This window comes from Bombyx mori, chromosome 8 (genome assembly GCF_030269925.1).
Source record: "Bombyx mori chromosome 8, ASM3026992v2".
Classification (NCBI taxonomy): Eukaryota; Metazoa; Arthropoda; class Insecta; order Lepidoptera; family Bombycidae; genus Bombyx; species Bombyx mori.
In genome coordinates, this window is record NC_085114.1 from 11488389 (window position 1) to 11511120 (window position 22732).

The 22732-nt window shown below is 36.9% G+C and overlaps 1 protein-coding gene across 1 annotated transcript in view; it reads left to right on the top strand.

Moving 5' to 3' along the window:
• Positions 1-22732, top strand: part of LOC101737700 (serine/threonine-protein kinase S6KL) — a 65534-nt gene that overhangs the window by 41135 nt on the left and 1667 nt on the right. Inside the window, exon 8 of the mRNA XM_012695468.3 lies at positions 22527-22615. Coding sequence (XP_012550922.2) covers positions 22527-22615 — 89 coding nt within the window. The remainder of the gene's footprint in view (positions 1-22526; positions 22616-22732) is intronic.

Below are 22732 nucleotides of genomic sequence, written 5' to 3' on the forward strand. Positions count from 1 at the left end.
ACGATTGTAATTTTTAATATTGTTCTTGTTTAAACTGAAGTTGATTATCATATTCGTGACACTTAAATAATGTACGCGGCGGTATTGATGTCAGTACGTATTGGTCACATCATAATAATTCTATGGCTTTGTTATTTTCGGTTGTACCTAATGTGTATTATTGAAACTCGTTTTCTAATGAACGTTTTGTTTGTTGAAAATTCATCCGCTTACGATGTTTTATACTAAAATAAAAATCCACCAATGTATGATTTTTCTTAATTTATTGTATATTTGCGAAGAAGTTTGAAATAAACGTGCGTCACAAAGGCTATCTATCGTGCAATCTAATATAAACAAGTATTAGAACTAAGCGGGTATTTTAGTTCAGTTAAACAATTCAGGCCTACATAACAAAAGATTATGGTACCCGGTTTTAAAACTGTTTCTGATTTTGAACACTTTCATTGCTAAGGAAGGCCGATGAGTCTACGATTTGTTCGTTACTATCGCTAATGGTGCGGTCAAGTCACGAAGTAGAATGACTTGTCATTACGCACAAGAAACACCGAGGAAGTTCACTACAGAATCAAATGGCAGAAATGATTTTTGTTAATGTTTGCGGGTAGTAAATATTTTGATGTACTCTGCTTATTATTTTTATATCCTACCTATTCTAGTATCCTCGGGGGGTTATACTAGATACGTTAAATGAGTAGGTGAGCTCGGGGGGTTCACCTGATGACGTTGGTAACACTAGCCCTAGCAAGGGTAATGCTTTGCAGAATCTACCACCGGATCGGAAACTCGACCCACTGAGAAGACGAGATACTCGGTGGGTTGTGTCTGTGGGATAATTTACTCGCCGAGCGCTTCGTCGCAAGCGACGGGTTCGACTAGAACTATGACCGGTGCTTGAGGTACCTAAAAGCACCTTTAATGGATTGGGAGGATCCGTAATGACGTGTTTTGGATGACGTCGACTGTTTACCATTTACCTTTCGCAGGATCGGGTATGTAGTTACCTGCTCTGCTTCAATTATAGCTGATGTTATGGTAATAAGTAAATGGGTATCTTAAATTCCTGATTTTTTTCTGGTGGTAGGGCGTCTAGTGAGCCCGCACGGGTAGGTACCATTGCCCCGCCTTTTTCTGCATTGAAGTAGTAATGCTTTTCGGTCTGAAGAAAGGGGCAGTCTTTATACTAAAAAACCGAGGCTTAGTACTCATGTTTCAAGGTGAGTGGTGACACTTACGTTATTTAAAGTCTATAAGCTCTACCTAACATAAGGCGGGCCGTGAGCTCGCCCGCCGATCTAAGCAATAAAAATTAAAACTAAACTTTTTTTTGTTTACTTTAAGGATTATTCTGAATTAATGAATGAAGAAAACAAAGGTACATTCACATTATAATGATTAGTGTGCATATAATTAATATTATATTGTGAGTGTGTTGGTGTCTTTGTAGGTAACACACATTTTACGTTGTTTGACAAAAGCTTTTCAATGTTTACTGTTTGTTTATCTCATTTTTTATCGTTTGGTTCATACAGAGTTCATTGGGATAATTCTCTAAAATGACGGTAGCACACAGTAGGTAGAAGACAAATAATCGTGTTCCATAGTCCGGCGATTACGTTTTTTTTTCTGTATAGCAGGCAATGTAATTCGATGTAAAACTGACCCAATAAACTTAAAGTCTGCGGATTTATGAATTTCAAACTGACTAAAACGATAATTTTTCAGTTTATGTGATTAAACGAAAAATGTTATCTGTTTTAAATAAAATATTGTTAAAATGTTAATGTAAAGTGTTAAAATATTTTTAATACAGTTTTTATTGAAGAGAAATGACTGAGGATGGTCATTTGAAAACATATTACCTACAGTTTTTAGAAATTCGTAAACAAATATAATGTAAGTAAGGAATGTAAAAAATACAGTGTTCTGATCTAAGCTCAGTCCTGAACTGTCCTGAAGTGATGATCATTAAGTCTATAAATTAAAAATGGAACGGAGATTCGAAGCTTTTTTTAAACTCTTATGTACCTAACATTTTTAATTCACGTAGGGTTATAAAATAGTATAGAGTGTATGACATATAACAAAAAAAAAAGTTTAAAAATGCACACATTACATTTATGTAAATTTACTGATTTTATAGTATCTATTGAGTGTGTCAGCCGCTATTGTACTATTTATTTTGTGTTTTAAATTTTGTCTCATTTTACATTATGCGTATACATCCCGTATCTATTCTTCTACGAGTATGACCATAGTGCTGAAAGAAACCCATCAACAGGTTAATTTCGTCAACATAAATATCATTGCGACGATGATTTTTTAATCACATTGTTGCGTAAAATTAACAATATATATATATATTTTTTTTTTATTGCCCTTGTAGGCAGACGAGCATACGGCTCACCTGATGGTGAGTGGTTACCGTCGCCCATGGACTTCTGCAATGCCAGGGGCAGAGCCAAGCCGCTGCCTACCGCTTAATACTCTCCACAAGCCTCGTTTGAAGAAGGACATGTCATAACGCTCGGGAAACACCATGGAAGGGAGCTCATTCCATAGCCGGATGGTACGTGGCAAAAAAGATCTCTGGAAATGCACTGTGGATGACCGCAGTGGCTCCAGGTAGTATGGATGAACTCTACTCCGGTGGCGGGCGGTGCGATGGTAAAAACGAGATGCCGGTATCATCTCGAACAATTCCTCAGAGCACTCCCCATGGAACATACGGTACAGAATACAGAGTATAAATAAAGTTTGGCTGCACAGTATTTCCTGTCGTTACTTAATAAGAATGATGATTCAGAGTCCATAACTAGGTTTGTCTATTCCTCTGGTATTACTGACGTCAATGAGTGACGCAGAGAGTTCTATCTTTTTTTTTGCCTGCCTAGCTGCCAGTAACCTCGACGGGCTATTCTGGCTTCACACTGACTGGTTCATGATCAAGTTGGCCAATGTGACCCGACATCGTGTAGATTTGCGGTTACAGTCGAACCTACAGTCATCTCGACGTTATCGGGTGACCGGAGACTCAAGCTACGTGCTGTAATTTTTTCAAACGTTAATCTATAAATGACATAGATACGTATGTACATGTGACTTCATTGTTTTTTTGTTATAAATTCTTGAACCAATTAGAAATGTGTGTGAGTACACACAGAACAAAATGTGAAGCGTTTAATTAATACCCGTATCTTGTTTAAGCTTTATTTAAATAAGTAAATATGTTTTTTTAGCACATGTCTTTTTTTTATTTCGCACGAGAAGAAAGAGGTTATTTTGAATGACGAAATTTTGCGGGATTATTTTATTAAATTTATTCGATATATTGATGTAATTTTTAAATAATTCGGCACTGTTGTTTGTTTTTTTTCTAAATACACGCATATAGTTCATTGGTTCCTCAGTTTTTTTTTCGCTTCGATAGTTCAATCCTGAAAAAGTGTAGTACTACTACAAACAATTCTTTCTTTATTTGAAATGTTTTAAATGTTTCGTAATTAGCCCCAATGTAATAAGACAACGACTGTGACTCTTAGCGGAGACTTCGTAAAACCGCAGAAATATGTCTGTTGGCTGCGTTTCTCAAAGGTCACAATCATTACAACGGGGAAGCAGCCTGTGCCATCAGTTCCCCTTCATTTCGTGGCACGTGTTTCTCAAACATAATGGACAAAGTATTTAAAAATACGTTAAAACTAATTAACTAAACAGAAAGGAGAAACACAAGGTCATTCATGGTAAATTAAGAGATTTGTTCGAACAATTATTTTGATTGCCATCGAAAGACGAGTTGTGAGTCTATTCCACTAAAACACAGTTAATGGACATGAGTAGAACTAGATAGATAATCAGTTTGTTGTCCACAGTAATTCTCTTTGTATTTCCTAGCAAGAAATAGATATTACGGAAACAACAATAAATTCATCACAAAACCAAACATGTTTGAATTATTTTAATTTGATTTTAATTTTAATTTTTACTGGTGGTAGGACCTCTTGTGAGTCCGCACGGGTAGGTGTTACCACCCCGCCTATTTTTGCCGTGAAGCAGCAATGCGTTTCGGCTTAAAGGGCGGGGCAGCCGTTGTAACTATACTGAGAACTTAGAACTTATATCTCAAGGTGGGTAGCGCATGTATGTTGTAGATGTCTATGGGCTCCAGTAACCACTTAACATTAGGTGGGCTGTGAGCTCGTCCACCCAACTAAGTAATAAAAAAACAATAAAAAAATCGTTCTAAACCTCTTTTATGTTGGAATAGGTAGGTACTAAATTGTTTCCGTGTAGAAGAAAACTAATTTTAAGTCTGGTATGAAATATCTATAATACATATAGTGGCAACATTGAGATCGTTCATAAATTAATCTGGTAGTTAACTACTGAATTCCGGTTTTCCCCGTTACTGGACCGTTAGCTGTTATTTGTTTTGGGTCTAGCTCGGTTCCCGGTGCTTACACATCTATCATCGAAGACGATTTGATTATTACCTTGTATTAATAAATATCTGTCTCGGTAATGCGTTATATTATAATAATAGTTCACTGATTTTATCTTTAAAATGTGATTATTTACGATATAACTATTAATCATCCTAAATTTATATTGTAAAATATTATATATTATAAACTTTCATATTTAAAATAGAGAATCACAGGGCAATTTTAAATAATAATCTTAGTTATTTAAAAGACGATATTGCATTTATGGCGTGTACATTATATTGATATGGGTAATATTTAGAATTGGGATCGTGGCGCATAAAATAAAACTGATTCACTATTGTAGTTTTATTGTCAACTAGTGGTCCCGCAGTAGTCGAAATTCGACTATAATTAAGTTTAAACATTATTATGGTTATATTTTCAAACACTATTATACTTCTTTAATAATAACATTAAAGACAAACAATATCAATCTATTCTCAATTTAATCACAGACTTTAAAAAATAACAAAAGTTTGACAATTGACAATAAACAAAGAATATATTTATATGTATGTATTGTGTCAAGCACATGATAGTGTGTGTAAAGTTTTTTTTTAAATGTATTTTTTAATTAAAATGAAAATAATAAATTAGCATTCTGCACTCCTTCTGTATATTCTCTATAAGTGTAAGAAATTTCATACTCCTCCGTCCTCGCAGTTTTAGTAAAAAGGTGTACAAAGTTTTTGCTTCACGTATTTAGATACAGATTATCCGAAGTCTTTCCTATTATAATAATTAAAACAATTGACACCTTTTTATGCAATGCTCTATCCTTCGTTCTGGCTATTTTGATTTCCTTTTTTTTTTTTCCTATTCTTATCCTTTTCTCTTACCCACCACACCTTAACGGCTCGTTCCTTTCATACGTTCCATTCCTAATCATTCTACCTAAATAAATGCATATTTTCGTAAACCCTGTTCCAGTTAACCTAAAATTTCACAATTCAAATTCACAACATTTTCTACAATACGTGTTTTATAAATCAACACGAGATTTATCGTGCATCCGCAGTAAACATGCTGCAGTTTTATTTTCAAGATCTTCGAAATACTTCCGTAGTATCTGCAATTAAACATTTTTGTTTTTGATGATCTCAAAGGAAAAAAAATTAAGCATGAGTCATGAGACGCATTAAAATTGAGTGTGAGGACAAGGAAACGTCTCGGAAGTAGTTATCATTACTGGATTCATTTGAGTGATCTCCACTCTTGACGGCATTTTAAAGTACCCGATGAATTTGTTCTGTTTAAATTACATATATAAACACCGGGACAGGAATTAAATTAGAAAGGAGAAATAGTGAATTGATTTTTTTTTTCCTACCTAAGCTCATAGCCTTGAGAGGCTATTTCAGCGTAACTTTAACTAGTAGTTGAGCTCACGAGGCTCAAGCCTGACGACGTTGCTAACACGAATCCTAGCAAGAGCAGAATCTACCATCGGATCGGAAACGCGACCCACTGAGAAGATCCGGCGAGAAACTTAGTGGGCTGTGTCTGTGGGTTAATTTACTCGTGGAGCTCTTCGTCGCAGGCGACGGGCTCGACGAGAACGATGACGGGTGCTTGAGGTACCTAAAAGCACCATTAGTGGATCGGGAGGATCCGAAATGACGTGTTTTGGGCGACGTCGACTGCTTTCCATTCTGTCCTCAGGATCGGGAATGTAATTACCGGCGGCCACGATGAGAGGGTTCTTGTGTCGTGCCGCTTTGTCGAAGTGGGTGAATTGATATGAAACTTAGTTACATTTGATTCTGCGCAGGTATATCAATGGAAATGAGGAAACAAATCGAAGTCCGTTAATCAAATGGGCGTATTTTTTTGCGTCCGCTTTTATTGAAGATCAACATTAAGCACTAATATAACTTTGCTTTACCTCAGAATCTTGTATTGCACTGTTGAAAAATGAAAACATTACGTATCTCTAAATACAGTTTTTAAATAGCATACCGAAACCTATAAAATTATCTTCTATTTCTCCACCTTATCCCACTAGGTGGGGTCGGCACAGATAATTTTTCTCTTCCATTCTCTTCTATCAGCCGTCATCTCAACACTCACTCCTTTCTCTCTCATATCGCTACACACATGTCTTCTTCGGTCGACCTCTTCCCCCTCTACCTTGCACTACCATTTCCATACATCTCCACATAAACCATAAATAAAAGCTAAGAAGTTTTATTATTTAATTTTGTGTCTTCAATCTTCATTACCAATTTTGGGGTTTACCAAACTGTCTCCGCGAATCGTTCGAGCTGTATTCGAATTAGCTGTATTTTTTGCTTCAATCTTAATCGAATCCGATCTTAATGGGCCCACTCAAATGCTGATGCTTGTACAAAAAAGAGCTACATTATTTTTCTTGTATAATTGTTTATTTCTATGTTAGAAATGAATTACACCTGTCCGAATTCTTTTTCTACTTACTTGAATATTTTTCAAATCGATTTTGCACACTAGTTTAATTGACGTCAAGGATTCTTAGAATCATCAACGGTAATTAAACATCAGTATTTTGAATCGCAGTTTATTTTTTTATTAAGTATATATATATGTATATTTGAATTAAGAAATACTCTATTGTCTTGCTCCTATCACACACCATGTGGCTATCCTTGTAATATGACGGGGTCTTCCTCCTATGCCAATTAAATTATTATCTGTTATTTACATGGTAATCGATCCAAAACACCAGCTACGAATATTTATTAGTCAGGTTTATGTACAGTTAAATAGATTATAAACAGCTATGTGGTGAAGACGATTGCCGGCGCCAGCGAAACCAGCCCGTGGCAATGAATTTACACGTTAATGACTCCTTAGAAATTCTACTAAGTGATCTCGATCGGGAGAGTTAAATGCTTAAGTTTATTCAGAAAACGTCTAAGTTTTGAGGGGATTTTATTACGTTACGATAATACATACACCTGATTGTCTACAGAAAGTCTGCTGAAGCTTCATCAGATTGTTTGTTCTGTTTTAATGTAACATATCGCACATACAGAGCTATAATGTCGCTTATTGAAAATCCATTTTTTAATAGTAACTAGCTGACCCGGCAGACTTCGTAGTGCCTCAATCGATAAATAAAAGACACAAACAAAAGGAATCCGTCCGACGGGGGGACATTAAAGGGAAAACAAAATTGTTATATTTATTTAATTCCGAGCATTTTCATATTTATCTAACCTTTAAACCTTCTTTGGACTTCCACAAATAATTCAAGACCAAAATTAACCAAATCGGTTCAGCCGTTCTCGAGTTTTAGCGAGACTAACGAACAGCAATTCATTTTTATATATAGAGATAGATTAGTGAGATGTTTGCTTTTAATAATAACGTTTAAAGTTGTAGTTTAAATATTATCATTTTATTTCTTTAGTCGAAAAGAACTATATAATAATAATTGTATTAAGATGTTGAATTTTCTCCTGAAAAAGGACATAATTTGCATAAGTGATGTTATAGATATTCATAAAAGACAATGGCAATAAACAAATTCTGAGAGGTGAATAAAATACGAATTTCGAAAAATTCTGAAATATTTAGGGAACCTTCTAGTAATTCGACCACTCAATCGTTTCCCGAAATTCTCACCTGCCGTCGTAAACTATTATGAAACACCTGTATAATTTTCTTGAAGTAATCATTCCAATTTCTGTTCGAAAGCAGGTGCGTTAAGTCAGCTCGTTAGCTAACGATCTATGTCGAATTAAAATAAAAGCCAATGGTACCGACACTTCTAAAAATATCCTCATTTGCCCTCCGGATGTTCCAGGCGTAGTTACATTACACACTGCAGCCGTGGCTTTGAACAAATTAAACAGTCACAGCAGAACTCTGTAACGTCTTGTTGTCCCTCAACTAAACGTTCTGTAATAACTTGAAGGTTATTTCCGCGTCTCGTTTTGCTGTATTCACAGGGAAAATATTATCAATAAAATATTTAAGCTCGCAATTTTGTCTTATTCTACAAATATTTATTTTCAGATGATAATGAATAATCTTTTTTTTTTTCGACGATTTATACTAAATTATTTAGTTAGTCATGTCAATTAATTATTTGTCACGAATTTTATAATATTACATATTTATAAGGTTTCCTTTCGGCGTGGTGGCCCAGAATAGAATTCGTCTTCCCGAAGGCGTCTAAAAAGGCAACTATGGGGATTACCGAAATGTAGGCAGTGGAGTTTTTGACTACAATTCACTAGGATATTGTGATCGTAAATTTTTATTGACACTAAATTCACAATATTCATATGTCGATCAATAACTTTTTAGTCATCCGTGATCACGAAAACTGTACAGTATACGGAACGCCTGATAGAATAAAAAAAAAAAAGGTTAAATCAAACCGTACTTTTAATTATATTCAAATAATAAAGATCATTGTTATTATTATTTTTACTTTATTCCGTTGGTGGGTTAACGACCTCACAGCCCACCCGGTGTTAAAAGGTTACCGGGGCTAATAGACAATTCAACGTAAAACCGTCGCCCACCTTGGGACATTTGTCGAAGTCTCAATTACATTGTATAACAGCTGTCCTAACCTTCGTATTATGTCTGCTTCGCGGCAGGAATAGGCAGGATAAGGTTATCGACTCCAGCGTGCTCACAATACGCCCTATCAATAATTACACAGTAAATTTTTTTGCGAATTAAATTTTTATTACACGACGAGTTGACCCGGCAGACTTCGCAGTGCCTCAACCGATAAATAAAAGACCTAAACTTTTGTATAAAATAAACTTAAAACAAACAAAATGAATCCGTCCAACGGGGGGCACATTAAAGGAAAAACAAAATTGTTATTTTTATTTAATTCCGAGCATTTTATCTACCTTTTAAACCTTCTCTGGACTTCCACAAATAATTCAAGACCAAAATTAGTCAAATCGTTCCAACCGTTCTCGAGTTTTAGCGAGGCTAACGAACAGCAATTCATTTTTATATATATAGATAGATAACATTTTCTTTCACCGTGGAATTATTTCTTGAACGGTTCAATACGTACATTCTTAATAAAATTGGTACCTTCCTGTGGGATTTGAACATCGGCGGCGTCTTATCTTTTAAGCCACGATAACTTTAGTTCAGACGGCAGTTAATGCGATATATTTTCTTTTTTGTATATAAATATTGATTTCTTGAAATTACTCGTACGTCACTTATCGTATGTTCATGTTACTATGACGGACACCATCCCTGGAAGGAATCAAGCTAAAACAACAACTTCATCACATCCTTAATGGTGGTAGGACGTCTTATGAGTCCGCACGGGTAGGTACCACCGCCCTGCCTATTTCTGCCGTGAAGCAGTAATGCGTTTCGGTTCGAAGGGTGGGGCAGCCGTTGTTTTGTAAAAACTGAGATTTAGAAGTCATGTCTCGAGGTGTGTGGCATTTACGTTGTTCATGTCTATGGGCTCCGATAGCCACTTAGCACTTAATGAACCGTGAGGTCATTCACCGACCAAAAAAAATAGGATGGCTTAGGAATGCGTAGAGGAGAAACATTCAAACAGTCATTGTATTGGATACTGAAAATTTAAAATAACAATGCTTGCGCGTTATAAGAGCCTGAGATTGTACCGAATTAAGCGAATAGAAGGTTTATTTATTTATTAACAAAAAGTACTGCTACATCACAAACATTTAACAATGAAAATAAAAATATTTAATTTATAGCCTGATGCATGTGACAATAACGGCGTACATAACATTGGCAATTCGTCGGCTCGAAGATGGAATACAATAATAGAAATAAAAAGGATACCTAACGAAAACATACTTGAAATTCAAATTTAACAAGTAAAAAGAAAAGAAGAAATGTCAATATAATATCAAGCAACAAGTCAAGGTTTAAACTATAAAATTATATTATTCAGCCGCCATATTACTCTCGTGTTGCTCTTTAGTAATGTATATAATACCGAATGCTAATTATCTCAGACGTTCTTCGTAACACAGCGTCAAAACCGCAACGAATCTTTTTTCGATCGTCGGAAGAGCATTGTTTTGTGTAGCAAAGAACCGACAGTTTTGTTTGTAAATTAACAACTAATGACGTGTATATATTTACCTTCAGATTAATATTTATTTATTATCTATTGATAATACTAGAAAGCCTCGGTATGCCGTCGGGTACTTAGCTGCAAATGTGTGAATCCCGTAGGCGGGTACCAATTTTTCTAATGAAATACGTGCGTAACAAATGTTCACGATTGACTTCTACGGTGAAGCAATAACATCGTGTAATAAAAATCAAACCCGCAATTTGCGTAATTACTGATGGTAGAACCTCTTGTCAGTCCGTACGGGTAGGTACCACCACCCCGCCTATTTCTGCCGTGCGCGTTTCGGTTTGAAGGGTGGGGCAGCCGTTGTAACTATACTGAGACCTTAGAACTTATATCTCAAGGTGGGTGGCGCATTTACCTTGTAGATGTCTATGGGCTCCATTAACCACTTAACACCAGGTGGGCTGTGAGCTTATTCAACCATCTAAGCAATAAAAATAAAAATAAAAAATATTTGTTGACACAGACAAATTTAATACATCGGCTCTATGTCAGAAAAACATTTTCGAAGTGCCAACCACAACAAACAGCTTAATTGCCTAGCGGTATCTTTCATGAAGCAGAAGACAGTTCACAGAAACCTGAATCGTACCAACGATATTTTCATAATAAGATTGTTATTAAAAAAAAGTTCTAAAGAATGACATTAGGATCTTCGGTCTACCGAACAAAAATACACGCTCAATATAAGATTGCAACGAGAATAGTTGGTTTGTGAATGAATGTATTACAAAAAAAAAACAATTCATTTTTACACATGTAATATTAAAATTGTACATTAGGCATGTCTGCGATTCCATCTATTATTAACATTAAAACAAAATATCCAAATATATTTGCAGTAGGCGTCTAGAATACATTAATTGCATTTATTTATAAATAAATGCGGTTTTACTATGCTAAATAGTTCTTGTAATTATCATAAGATAAATGTAGTTTTTAACCTCAATTAAATTGAAAAGCTTCATTACAACATGTCCAGTAACTTCTGCGGAATTATTGAACGAACAAGCTCATTATCAAACAAACATATAATATACTAGCGACCTGCCCTCGCTTCGCTTCGGAAACTGTAATTTATTATTGATTTCTTCACTATTTAATGGATGCTATTATACACATAAACCTTCCTCTTCAATCACTCTATCTATTAAAAAAACCGCATCAAAATCCGTTGCGTAGTTTGAAAGATTTAAGCATACATAGGACAGAGAATGCGGCTTTGTTTTATACTATGTAGTGATACAGGAAAATAAGATTCCCGATACGAACTCGAACAGATATGGAAGTGAGAATAGAAACTGCAAATTGCGAATTACATTCGAGTCTCGTAGCCGCGTCAGTTTAAATTATACCCTGCGTTGTGATTTTGAATGTTAGATTTGAGCTGCATTACAAAGTTGGAAGCAAAGAGGTCGTCCTCATTGATGTACCCGGTAGCGTCGCTTTTGAATTAACCACAAAGACATAAAACGACCAAATTGTCACGCTCGAACCGTACTAATCAACCAATAAATACGGAGAACAATATTTTCTTTACCCTGAACCAGCACGAATTCCTTTCCATTCGTAATATAATCGCGATAAATTACTTACACGTGACTTCGTTGCATTAAATGACGATAATTATGTATGATGTTGAAGAATACAAATAAGATGTGAAGACAAAACGTAACGAGTGCAATGTCAAGGCTGTTGACCGCGGAGCGCCAGACGACCACATCTTGCCCACCCGATGCTCTTATTGTGATTAATTTTCCTGCATGACTTGCGAGAAAATCATTCTTTGATTTCGATCATGATTTATTTACGTCAAATACTTTATCAAAGATCTTCTCATCGTCCCTTAAAAAAAATATTTATACAATGTAATGACGATTGATTATCATATAAAAATTTTAATTAATCGAATTTCATTTTTGAAATCCTTCTATTTTTTCAAAAAAACTTCTTTAAATGTCACTTCACTTATGCATTACTGCAGTACAAACAATGAAGATACACATGAAAACACATAATATTTAAAATCATTCTTTTATTGCTCAATTTTTTTTTGATTTCTATCATGATTTATTTACGTCAAATACTTTATCAAAGATCTTCTCATCGTCCCATAAAAAGTATATTTATACAATGTAATGACGATTGATTATCATATTATAAAAATTTTAATTAATCGAATTTAATTTTTGAAATCCTTCGATCTTTTTTAAAACAACTTCTTCTTTAAATGTCAATGTTCACTAATGCAATATTGCAGCACAAACAATGAAGATACACATGAAAACACATAATATTTAAAATCTTATTCTTTTATTGCTCAATTTCCCACGCGCTCAAAGTCAAAAGTGTATTTATATGTTTTAATATCTTATTAACATAAAAGCTGGTTAATTTCCCTAAGCCCCAAGCGACACGTAGCAATTTGATGCTAGGCTTTATCATGACATCTACAGAATGCCATGGTTCCCATAAAATTTTATTAGTAACTATTAATTACTTGTTAGCGTCGTACACTTTATGTTTTTTTATATCTTTTCAACAATTAATGACTGTAATATTAAAACGGTGTATATGTAATACTCCTTTAAAATGTCCGTCGTACAATGAAATGTTATCTGTGGATCTAATCTACGGATCTGTGCATCGGTAAATTATTTTAAAATAGTACACATGTACATTTCACGATTTTGATTGCCGTTTTTTTTTTTATTGCGGGCTTGGTTGGACGTGCTCACGACCCGCCTGGTATTAAGTGATTACCGGTGCCCATATACATCAACAACACTATTGCCGCCAACCACTTTGAGTCATAAGTTCTAAGTTTCACTTTTCCGGACACGTCCAACGAAGCGAAATCGCGCAGCCTAGTGGATATGAGCTGCAACTGAAGTCGTCGTGGCCTAAAGGATAAGACGTCCGGTGTATTCGTGTTGAGCGGTGCACCGGTGTTCGAATCTCAGGCGGGTACCAATTTTTCTAATGAAATACGTACTCAACAAATGTTCACGATTGACTTCCGCGGTGAAGGAATAACATCGTGTAATAAAAATCAAACCCGCAAAATTATAATTTGCGTAATTACTGGTGGTAGGACCTCTTGTGAGTCCGCACGGATAGGTACCACCATCCTGCCTATTTCTGCCGTGAAGCAGTAATGCGTTTCGGTTTGAAGGGTGGGACAGCCGTTGTAACTATACTGAGATCTTAGAACTTATATCTCAAGATGGGTGGCGAATTTACGTTGTAGATGTCTATGGGTTCCAGTAACCACTTAACACCAGGTGGGCTGTGAGCTCGTCCACCCATCTAAGCAATAAAAAAAAAAATACTCGTTATACATCGGGTCACTTCGGGTGGTGCGCTTCGGCAGAGTCGAGGTGTCATCGCTCGGGTTGAATCGAAACATTCGTTGCCTGCAAGAGTGAACATACATCTTTTCGTGCTGGGCAATTTGGCTCTTCTCACGGCTACCCGCCATAGGCCCACTATGTTAAAAAACATAGAAGATATCGGCCCATTCTGCGATATATACATTAATAATAAAATTATAGTAATTTATGCTATTCGTGATATTTTATTAAGAATTCGTTATTTTGAGGTCACTAACTGTATAGCCGTTTGAAAGTTAAATCAACATCGTAAAAAAAATGAAATTTTAAATTCTCCGTATGACGTATTTTGTTGTTTTGTATGTTACTTGACCTTGTTTGTTGATTAGTTTTCATTGTAGAGCACATAATAGCTTCTATTCGAATGCCATTTCTTCACAGGGAATGAAAACAGAAATTATAAAAAAGTACAAAAAGTTGTGAAGATTATGAAAGTTTGAGATACATGTAGCTTTGAGGTGCTTACGTGTTATGAATCAGTATCTGTTAACTCAACGCGATATTAGATCTTTATCTATGAATTTGTCGTTTAGTTAGAACAGAATGTTAATTTTTTTTTTCTATAATTATTAATATATACACGCATATGATATCGATGCACGCTGCCAGCGGTAACTTTTCACCACTCTTCTTGAAGAAGGCAGGTGTACAGGAGCAAAGAAACTCTTCAAAAGCATTTCGTAGCCTCTTTTTTTGTGCTGGGCTGGCCGAACGTCCTACGAGGATCCCGCGCCTAGGGGGCGAGTGGGTTATCTGGGACTAGACGGTCCGTAAATGTTGGAGCGGACCGTGGGCCCAAGGATGGTATTTAGGGCCCTACCCACTAAACTAAACGAATCCCTTGCACTCGCCCAAGAGTCCGATCGCACCTAAGGTCAGTACCCCTTTAGGCAGCGGCTTGGCATTGCTGAAGTCCACGGGCGACGGTAACCACTCACCATCAAGTGGGCCGTATGCTCGTCTGCCTACAAGGGCAACAACCTACCGCGATCAACATTGCAACCAGACGCGCGGCTCAGCCCAAGGACGCCCGGCCGACGGAGCCTCCGAAGCGAAATGAAGGCTCTGGAATGTCGACCGTCTCGGTACGGCGTCCGGTCAGGCCACCTAGGCGATGCCACTGGTGTCCCTGGATACCCCACTGGGTCAGAACCAGTCTGCAGGGTCGAGACCAAATACACCGGTCGCTCTTGTTTTGTACCGCTTCTCGGATTATTACCTAATATTTTATCTGCCTCTCGGCACACTTCCACTCTATATTTAGTTTGGACAACTTCTTAATTGTCCAAAATAAAGGATGGACGTGCTCACGGCTCCCTTAGTGTTTAGTGATCACCAGAACCTATAGCCATCAACCACGTGAATACCACCACCCATCTTGAGACATAAGTTCGAAATCTCAGTTTTAACAGTACAACGGCTGCTCCACCCTTCGAACCGAAACGCATTATTGCTTCACGGCGGAAATAGGCAGGGTAGTGGTACCTAGTCGTGCTGACTCACAAGATGCCCTACCACCAGTATTTTATTAATAAACAGGTCTGACGAAAAATTGTGTTCAATATCGGCATCATTAAAGAAATAGAGTACATTAAAGGGTCCCACTGACGTCAAGTTTGCTACGCTTTAGACATTAGATTCTACATTATAGCGAGGTCGTCTTATTATTTTATTTCATTAAAATTACCTCATTTTATAGTTTTTTTTTTATCTGATGCATATACTGTGATGCTCCATAATTAAGTGCAATAAAGATTAAATTTAGTGCTTCATTTGTTCTACCGTTTGTCATGTGTAATCACGCAATTACACGTATTTCGTAAACAAAGACTTATTGTACATTAATATAAATTAAACAAGGAATTCTGAGGTTTCCTGTTGGCATAGCAAATCCGGCTTTATTGTTCAGGCTTAAAAAAATATTTGCCCATAAATATATAATTAAGTACCCACTAATTTAGATAAAAAAATATTCTTATCTAACAGGCCTGTCTATCCCCTTGTTTAGGCCGGAGAGTCTTACATTAATAAATTGGGTATATTGGTTGATAAGAAGATAGTCGTATAAGTATCTCAAGTTCGTTACTACTTCTCAGATCCAACAAACGCAAAAGTATGATCACATTATACGTTATGATGTTCGGTCCAGTTTTGTCAACTCTGCTTTTTTTGCCTTTTTTTTTTTTTTTCGGGTAGAGGGCCGAACCTCCTACGAGGTCCCCGCGCAAAAGGGGCGCGCGGGGTATGTGAGACTCAACGATCTGCATGGTGTTGTGAGCAGACCGCGGGCCCAAGGATTTTAGGACCCACCCACTAAACGACTCCCCTGCACTCTTACACCCGACGTCCGATCCCCTCCGAGGTCAGAACCCGGATGAGGTAGGGGGGCTACCGCGGTCAACACTACAACCAGACGGCGCGGCTCACCCCAAGGACGCCCAGCCGACGGAGCCTTCGAGGCGAATCGAAGGCTCTGAAACGTCGGCCGTCTCGGTACGGCAGCCCGTCGGGCCGCCCAGACGGTGCCGCTGGTGTCCCGGAATACCCCGCTGGACCAGAACCAGCCTGCCGGGTCGGGACGCGATACACCGTCGACCGGTCGCTCTATTCACTCCACGGCAGCGCGCTAGAGTGCTGGTAGCGCGCCGCGCGGCCTCACCCCCTCAGGTCGCCCCTTGACCTTCACCGGGGGGTGCTTTTTTTGCCTGATTCGTTCATTTATTTCATTCAAGGTGGGTATGTTAGCTCTTTTTAATAAATCTCACGGCCAAATGAGAGGCCAAACCGGCGGTGGTCTCGTTCAGCGGGCTATAAGACGAACCATCTCGAAGTTGCCACCTACACCCCTGCAATACCTTGCTCCGAAATCAGTTTGAGTTCCAACCTAGAATGGGAATATTGGGGAAACGCGAGCATCTTACACGGGCAAGAGGCGGGCGAATTGCCTTACGCCCCACAGATATCGAACATCGCCTCCTGTCCCGTCATCTCAATAGTCCCGACTGGGCTCCGGCGCGGTCTGGGGTAGAGCGCCGGCTGTGAGCGACAGGAGCTTTTAGTGAGGTTCAACTCCCACATACCCCATCTGCCGCGCGGGTGGGGGATCCGGCGATTTTCTCTTGTGGAAAAAAACCTAACATAAGTACTTCTTAAATAACTCTACTACTTCACTTATGCCGGAGGGTTAATGAAAAAATGGACAACAAATCAAAACAGTTCTTCGAACAATAGTAAGGGGCAGCGCTGGATTGAAAATAAATAATAAAACCAATGTCAATGGCCCGAAATAGCATCTAGGTGTACCTAATGACTGTAATGGACCTACCGTGAAGAATTCAATCTCGTTAGAGGGTAATAACATAGTTTCCAATCAATATTACGAATGAAGTTAAATAAATACCTACTGTATAGAACCTGTTCCAGATTTTGTTCAAAACGGTTCAATGACACGGGATTTTATTGATTATACTCCCAACTGAAGTGACTGAAGTTAGCGTTATCGATAAACATTTGCGGTTATATTTTTCTATTGAAAACCAATCTGTTTTTTTTTGTGTACACTATTAGGAATTTTATAATTAATTAATAAGTGGATTAATGGGTATCTGGAGCTAATTTCTTCTATACCATTTAAATTAATAGACCACAGCACCTCAGTAATACTAGCAAGTTAAATATAAAGCTAGATTATGGATCATAATTTACCGCTGTTCCCTGAACATTTCAATTTAATTAAGTAAACTATCTATTTGTATGTTTTTGACGTGACAACGTCTTATAATTCGATGGAGCCGGCTGCACGTACGAAAAAACATGACTCATGCGGCGTTACCTCGCTCTGAGGCGTATTTTCTTATGACGTTGTCATGTTCAACTATCGCCCGTAAACCGACTTTACAGACAACCGATTTTTTTTAATGACAATAGTCTGTTGAGAAACAGTTTATTTTGCATTTTAATAATCATCGGTAGCAACAATTATCTATTGAAATAATTGAAAATAAATTACACAATTTGTAATACGCAGCGATGAGCGACTGTCAAAACTTTAATTATGAGGCCATTGTGCGAATAGCTTGTTGCGACACCTCACGTATAGAAATTTAACGGCTTTAGTTCTTAACTTGCAAGCTCTAAATTAAAATTACATATTGATAATGATAAAAATATGAACTTCAATGGTTTCATAGCGTCGATAGTGTTCGGAGGTCTGGAGCCTATAGACGTCAATGTCGTCGACCTCATTGAGATATGAGGTCAGAGCATCAGTTGCTTTAGAATTACTGCTATCCTCTCTACAAATTATACCTGTTCACAGCACCTTACCACCAGTATTTAAAGGGTTAGCCGTGAAAATACTATTAGTAGGTATGTCTCGGAATTTATGGTTTGAAGAAGCCGGGAAAAACATTTTAATTTCTCTTAGGTATTAGGTTCTCTTAATATGTGAAGAATATGATGTATGAGATGATTGAAAAGTAACAAATAAAATAGTATTGAATAGAAACGAGACAATACAATACCAATTCTTTAAGTTAAAACACCTTTTAAATTGTACGCATTACGTAGGAAATTGCAGGCTTAATATGCTAATGCTAATTCAATAAAGAAAGCATACAATGCAGCTAACATTCTGATCCATCTTTCAACTTTAATATTTGCGAGGCTTCAGACAAAAATCTTAGGATTATTTTCTGGATTTCTAGGATTATTCACAATATTGGTTTTGTATTATTATTACACCGTGTTTGGCTTGCAGTGTCAAAGGTTTTCTTATTCACATAGTAATCAATTTAAAACTACATAGTTAATAAAATAATTTCATTTTTTTATTTTTTATTTCAATGTTCGCGAAAGTGCTCCACTGGTTATCAATGGCTGGCTCAAATAACTGGCATTATTCTGCATTTAAACGACAGTCTCACTACAGTTTAGCTGCTTAATTTTCTAATTATTCTATTTTCTAATTAGTATTCTGTAAATGCTAAAAAAATATACAGCGATTTCCTTAAAAGAATGTAATGTTTCAACTGTTAATGCTTCTCTTGACAGTGACATTCATACCTAAATCTTCTAACCACCTGTGCGAGATTTTAATCTGTTTAAAATGTAGGAAACGAACACCCGAGGCGCCTAGTTTAAAATAAAAACCACTTAGACCTGCTGTTTAGTATTCAAGATGTATTGGAAGCAGCATCGCTTTTTGGTACACCACAAATCACAAAAGTAATTCAGAATTGCGGACCACTCGCAGGCATTATTACCCGATATGTACGAAAAGTAACATATTACCACTTAAATAACCACTTCTTATTCGCAAACGCGGTCGGTCGTGACCAGACCGAAATATTTACATTTATTCATTGAACCTCCGCAGCAACTAGCTGATAAAGATAAGACTTGATTAGTAGTCTATGCGCTAAATGTAACGGTGTACTGTTCTTAATTTGTAGTTAGACCGTCATACAACATAGAGAGAAAGCTCGTGTGTATCTTAAAGCACAATTTGACCTGGCATTTTATGTAGAGGAATATTCCAAACTCCTATTAATAATGACAGCTAATAATAATCTCCGCCTTTCCTTGCAGCGTACGTACTAGCAACACAATCATTAAATCGTGCAGTAAATTCCACATGCGCAATTAAGGCGAGGGCTCCCTATTTTTAGCCGGGCATGTAGTTTTAGTTTTTCTTTTCAAACGAGCCGTAAACGGGTTGCGGTGTCGTTCCCCTTAAACCTTAGGGCTTTAAAGTTAGCAGTAGGTACATATGAGATGGGCACGCGTGTGTGGAGGATGAAGATAGCCCCACTCGATTTCATATTAACATTATGTACGTTGCGTTCAAGATAAATTACACATCCTACCACTAAGCGACGGATGACGGATTGTGGCTTCTTTCATAACTTTATTCGATATATATATTTTTTTCTTCTATTTATGAGCAACATTTAGAACCGGCCATTGCCGTGACCGTTGCTGTTTATTATAACGTTAAGAATTTTGTAATGCGATATTACAACAGTGTTAATAAAATTCAGTATTACTTACATGAATTTTAAATAGAAACAATAAACCGAAACATGCACTTTTACTGTATTACAAATACTACTCAACGGTACAATAACTTGAAAGTAATATGCGATTAAAACTTGTATACTGTTTGGAAGTGTTTAAAATGTTTAGTTTATTTATTTATTTATTTATTTAATGGATCACCAACAAATGAAACACTGGCTTAAACATAGGGTACAAAAATATCAAAACATGACATGTGCTCACTTAATTATAGGTAATCACAGCTAACATCTAGTTCTAGTACCAAATGATTATAAAATTAAACACTACATGATTAGATAACTTTTACACTAGAATAATAATAATTAGGGAAGTAAGTCCCGACCCTACGACATACCGACGATGTAGTATGTATAACCTGACCGAGGGCAACCTCATGTCGGTCGAAGGTCTCATTTATTTATTTATTTACTAGCGACCCGCCCTCGCTTCGCTTCGGAAACATTAAAACACACATGAAACCAAAAAAATAAAATAAAAAAAGTAGCCTATGTTCATCAGGCAATGTCGGCTTCTAATGGAAAAAGAATTTTTCAAATCGGTCCAGTAGTTTAGGAGCCTATTCGAAACAAACAAACAAACAAATCTTTCCTCTTTATAATATTAGTATAGATATAGATTAGTTTATCAAAAACAATTGATCGTATTTTGAGTAACGATATATTTGCAATGCTATCTTCCCGTCCTAGACGTAGCAACGGCTTGGTATCTTAAATTTATTTTATACACTGAAAATTAATAAAGTTCTGATAAAGTATTCGATTTGAGTACGGTTTCGAGAAGGTGTAACGATGTTTTTAGCCTTCACAGCAGTTGGAACTGCGAGTAGTTTATAATAATCGTGCCTTTGTCTTTAGCTAAGGTTTATTGCTGGTTGATTTTACTGACCTCAAGAGTCGTTTTGGTACAATTACTTCGTTATTTCTAACGATTTGCGCAGTCGGTCCTTGTGCGGTTCAATAATGTGAAAACTGGTTCAACTTATATTATTTTATTTGAAGTTCATGAACCAGCCGTGTTCTTAGTATATTTTATACGTTTACACACGTAGAGTTAAATGCATTTTCAGAATACCCTAGACAATTATTATTGTCATTATTTATTTACGCCGTCAGATTAGTAAGTTACTTGAGTCGTTCACTATGTTATTATATATACAATATTTTGATAAATTTATTCAAATGTTAGTTATTAATAATAAAAATTAAAAAAATATATTGTTGCCGAAGGACTGCAAAATGTGACCAATAAATAAAAGTATCGAAACGACCCTATACTAAAAAATTTTGAATACACATAAAAGAGACTAGAAGTAATAGAAACAGACACAGGCAAACTACTAACTTGCTAGATTTAGAAACGAGTCACGTGTCTGTGTGTTTCTGGTACTAATAACATAAATAAAAATATTAGTTTATATCAGTTATATATTTTTACATATAGTATATTGTAGATAACATAACGGTATTCTACATAAGTAGTACTGTAATGTATCTTTAAAATGCCGAAAATATGTAATTTACTTAGGCGTTTTCCTAAACGCGACTTGTACTTCGTCAAACGAACTTTAATGGGCTCTCAGTGATAGTGGATGGTTTGAGTCGTTGGAATTGTTGCTGCTTATGAGTGCCTTACTCTTACACTTTCTTACTCACGTAAACTTAGGATACTTCTAATTTCTTATGACCAACTATATGCGAGTTCTCGAGTGGAGACCGCGCAGCGGAAGACGTAACGTGGGACGCCCCCTGGCTAGGTGGTGCGATGACCTCCGAGCGGTGGTCGGCAAGAAGTGGATAAGGAGAGCCGCAGACCGGGCTCAGTGGTGTGAATTGGGAGAGGCCTATGTCCAGCAGTGGACGACTATGGGCTGTTGATGATGATGAACTATACACTCGTTAACAATAGTGAATAGGTGATTTTAGTCCTCCAATTTCTTTCTCTTTGGCTATCCTTAATCAGTAAATTTGTTCGATTGTGGTTTTCTAACTTGACTAAGATTAACTATCGCTGCTATATTCCGCCAAAGAGTCTTCAAACAATGCTTGAAGAAAAACCATGGAGGAAAGTTCATTCCAAAGCCAGATGGAAATTGACTCGTAGCCGGGTTTGTAGTACCTGTGTAGACTAATAATACGTCGTAAAAAAATTGCAATAGGCTTTGTTTACTTTTTTATTGCTTAGATGGGTGGACGAGCTCATAGCCCACCTGGTGTTAAGTGGTTACTGAAGCCCATAGACATCTATAACATAAATGCGCCACCCACCGTGAGATATAAGTTCTAAGGTCTCGAGAAAAGTTAGAACGGCTGCACCACCCTTCAAACCGAAACGTATTACTGCTTTATGGCAGAAATAGGCGTGATGGTGGTACCTACCCGTGTGGACTTACAAGAGGTCCTACCGCTAGGAAGGCAGGGTGGTGGTACCTGTTACGCTTACTTACTTGTTGTCTTACTGTGTTTTTTGTTTTAGTTTCCAACATCATTTGTAAGTGCCGGATCCAAAACGGAACACGAGGAGACGACATCCATTCATGTCGCAAACAACGAATTCAATAATAGGTGAGATTTTAAAAGACATAACTAATTTACCGCATTTCTCTTTTTAAGTTAAGTAATTTTGTTACATTACCCGCTATCATTGTAGTTCTGAACCTGCCTTTGGATAGGCCAAAGGAT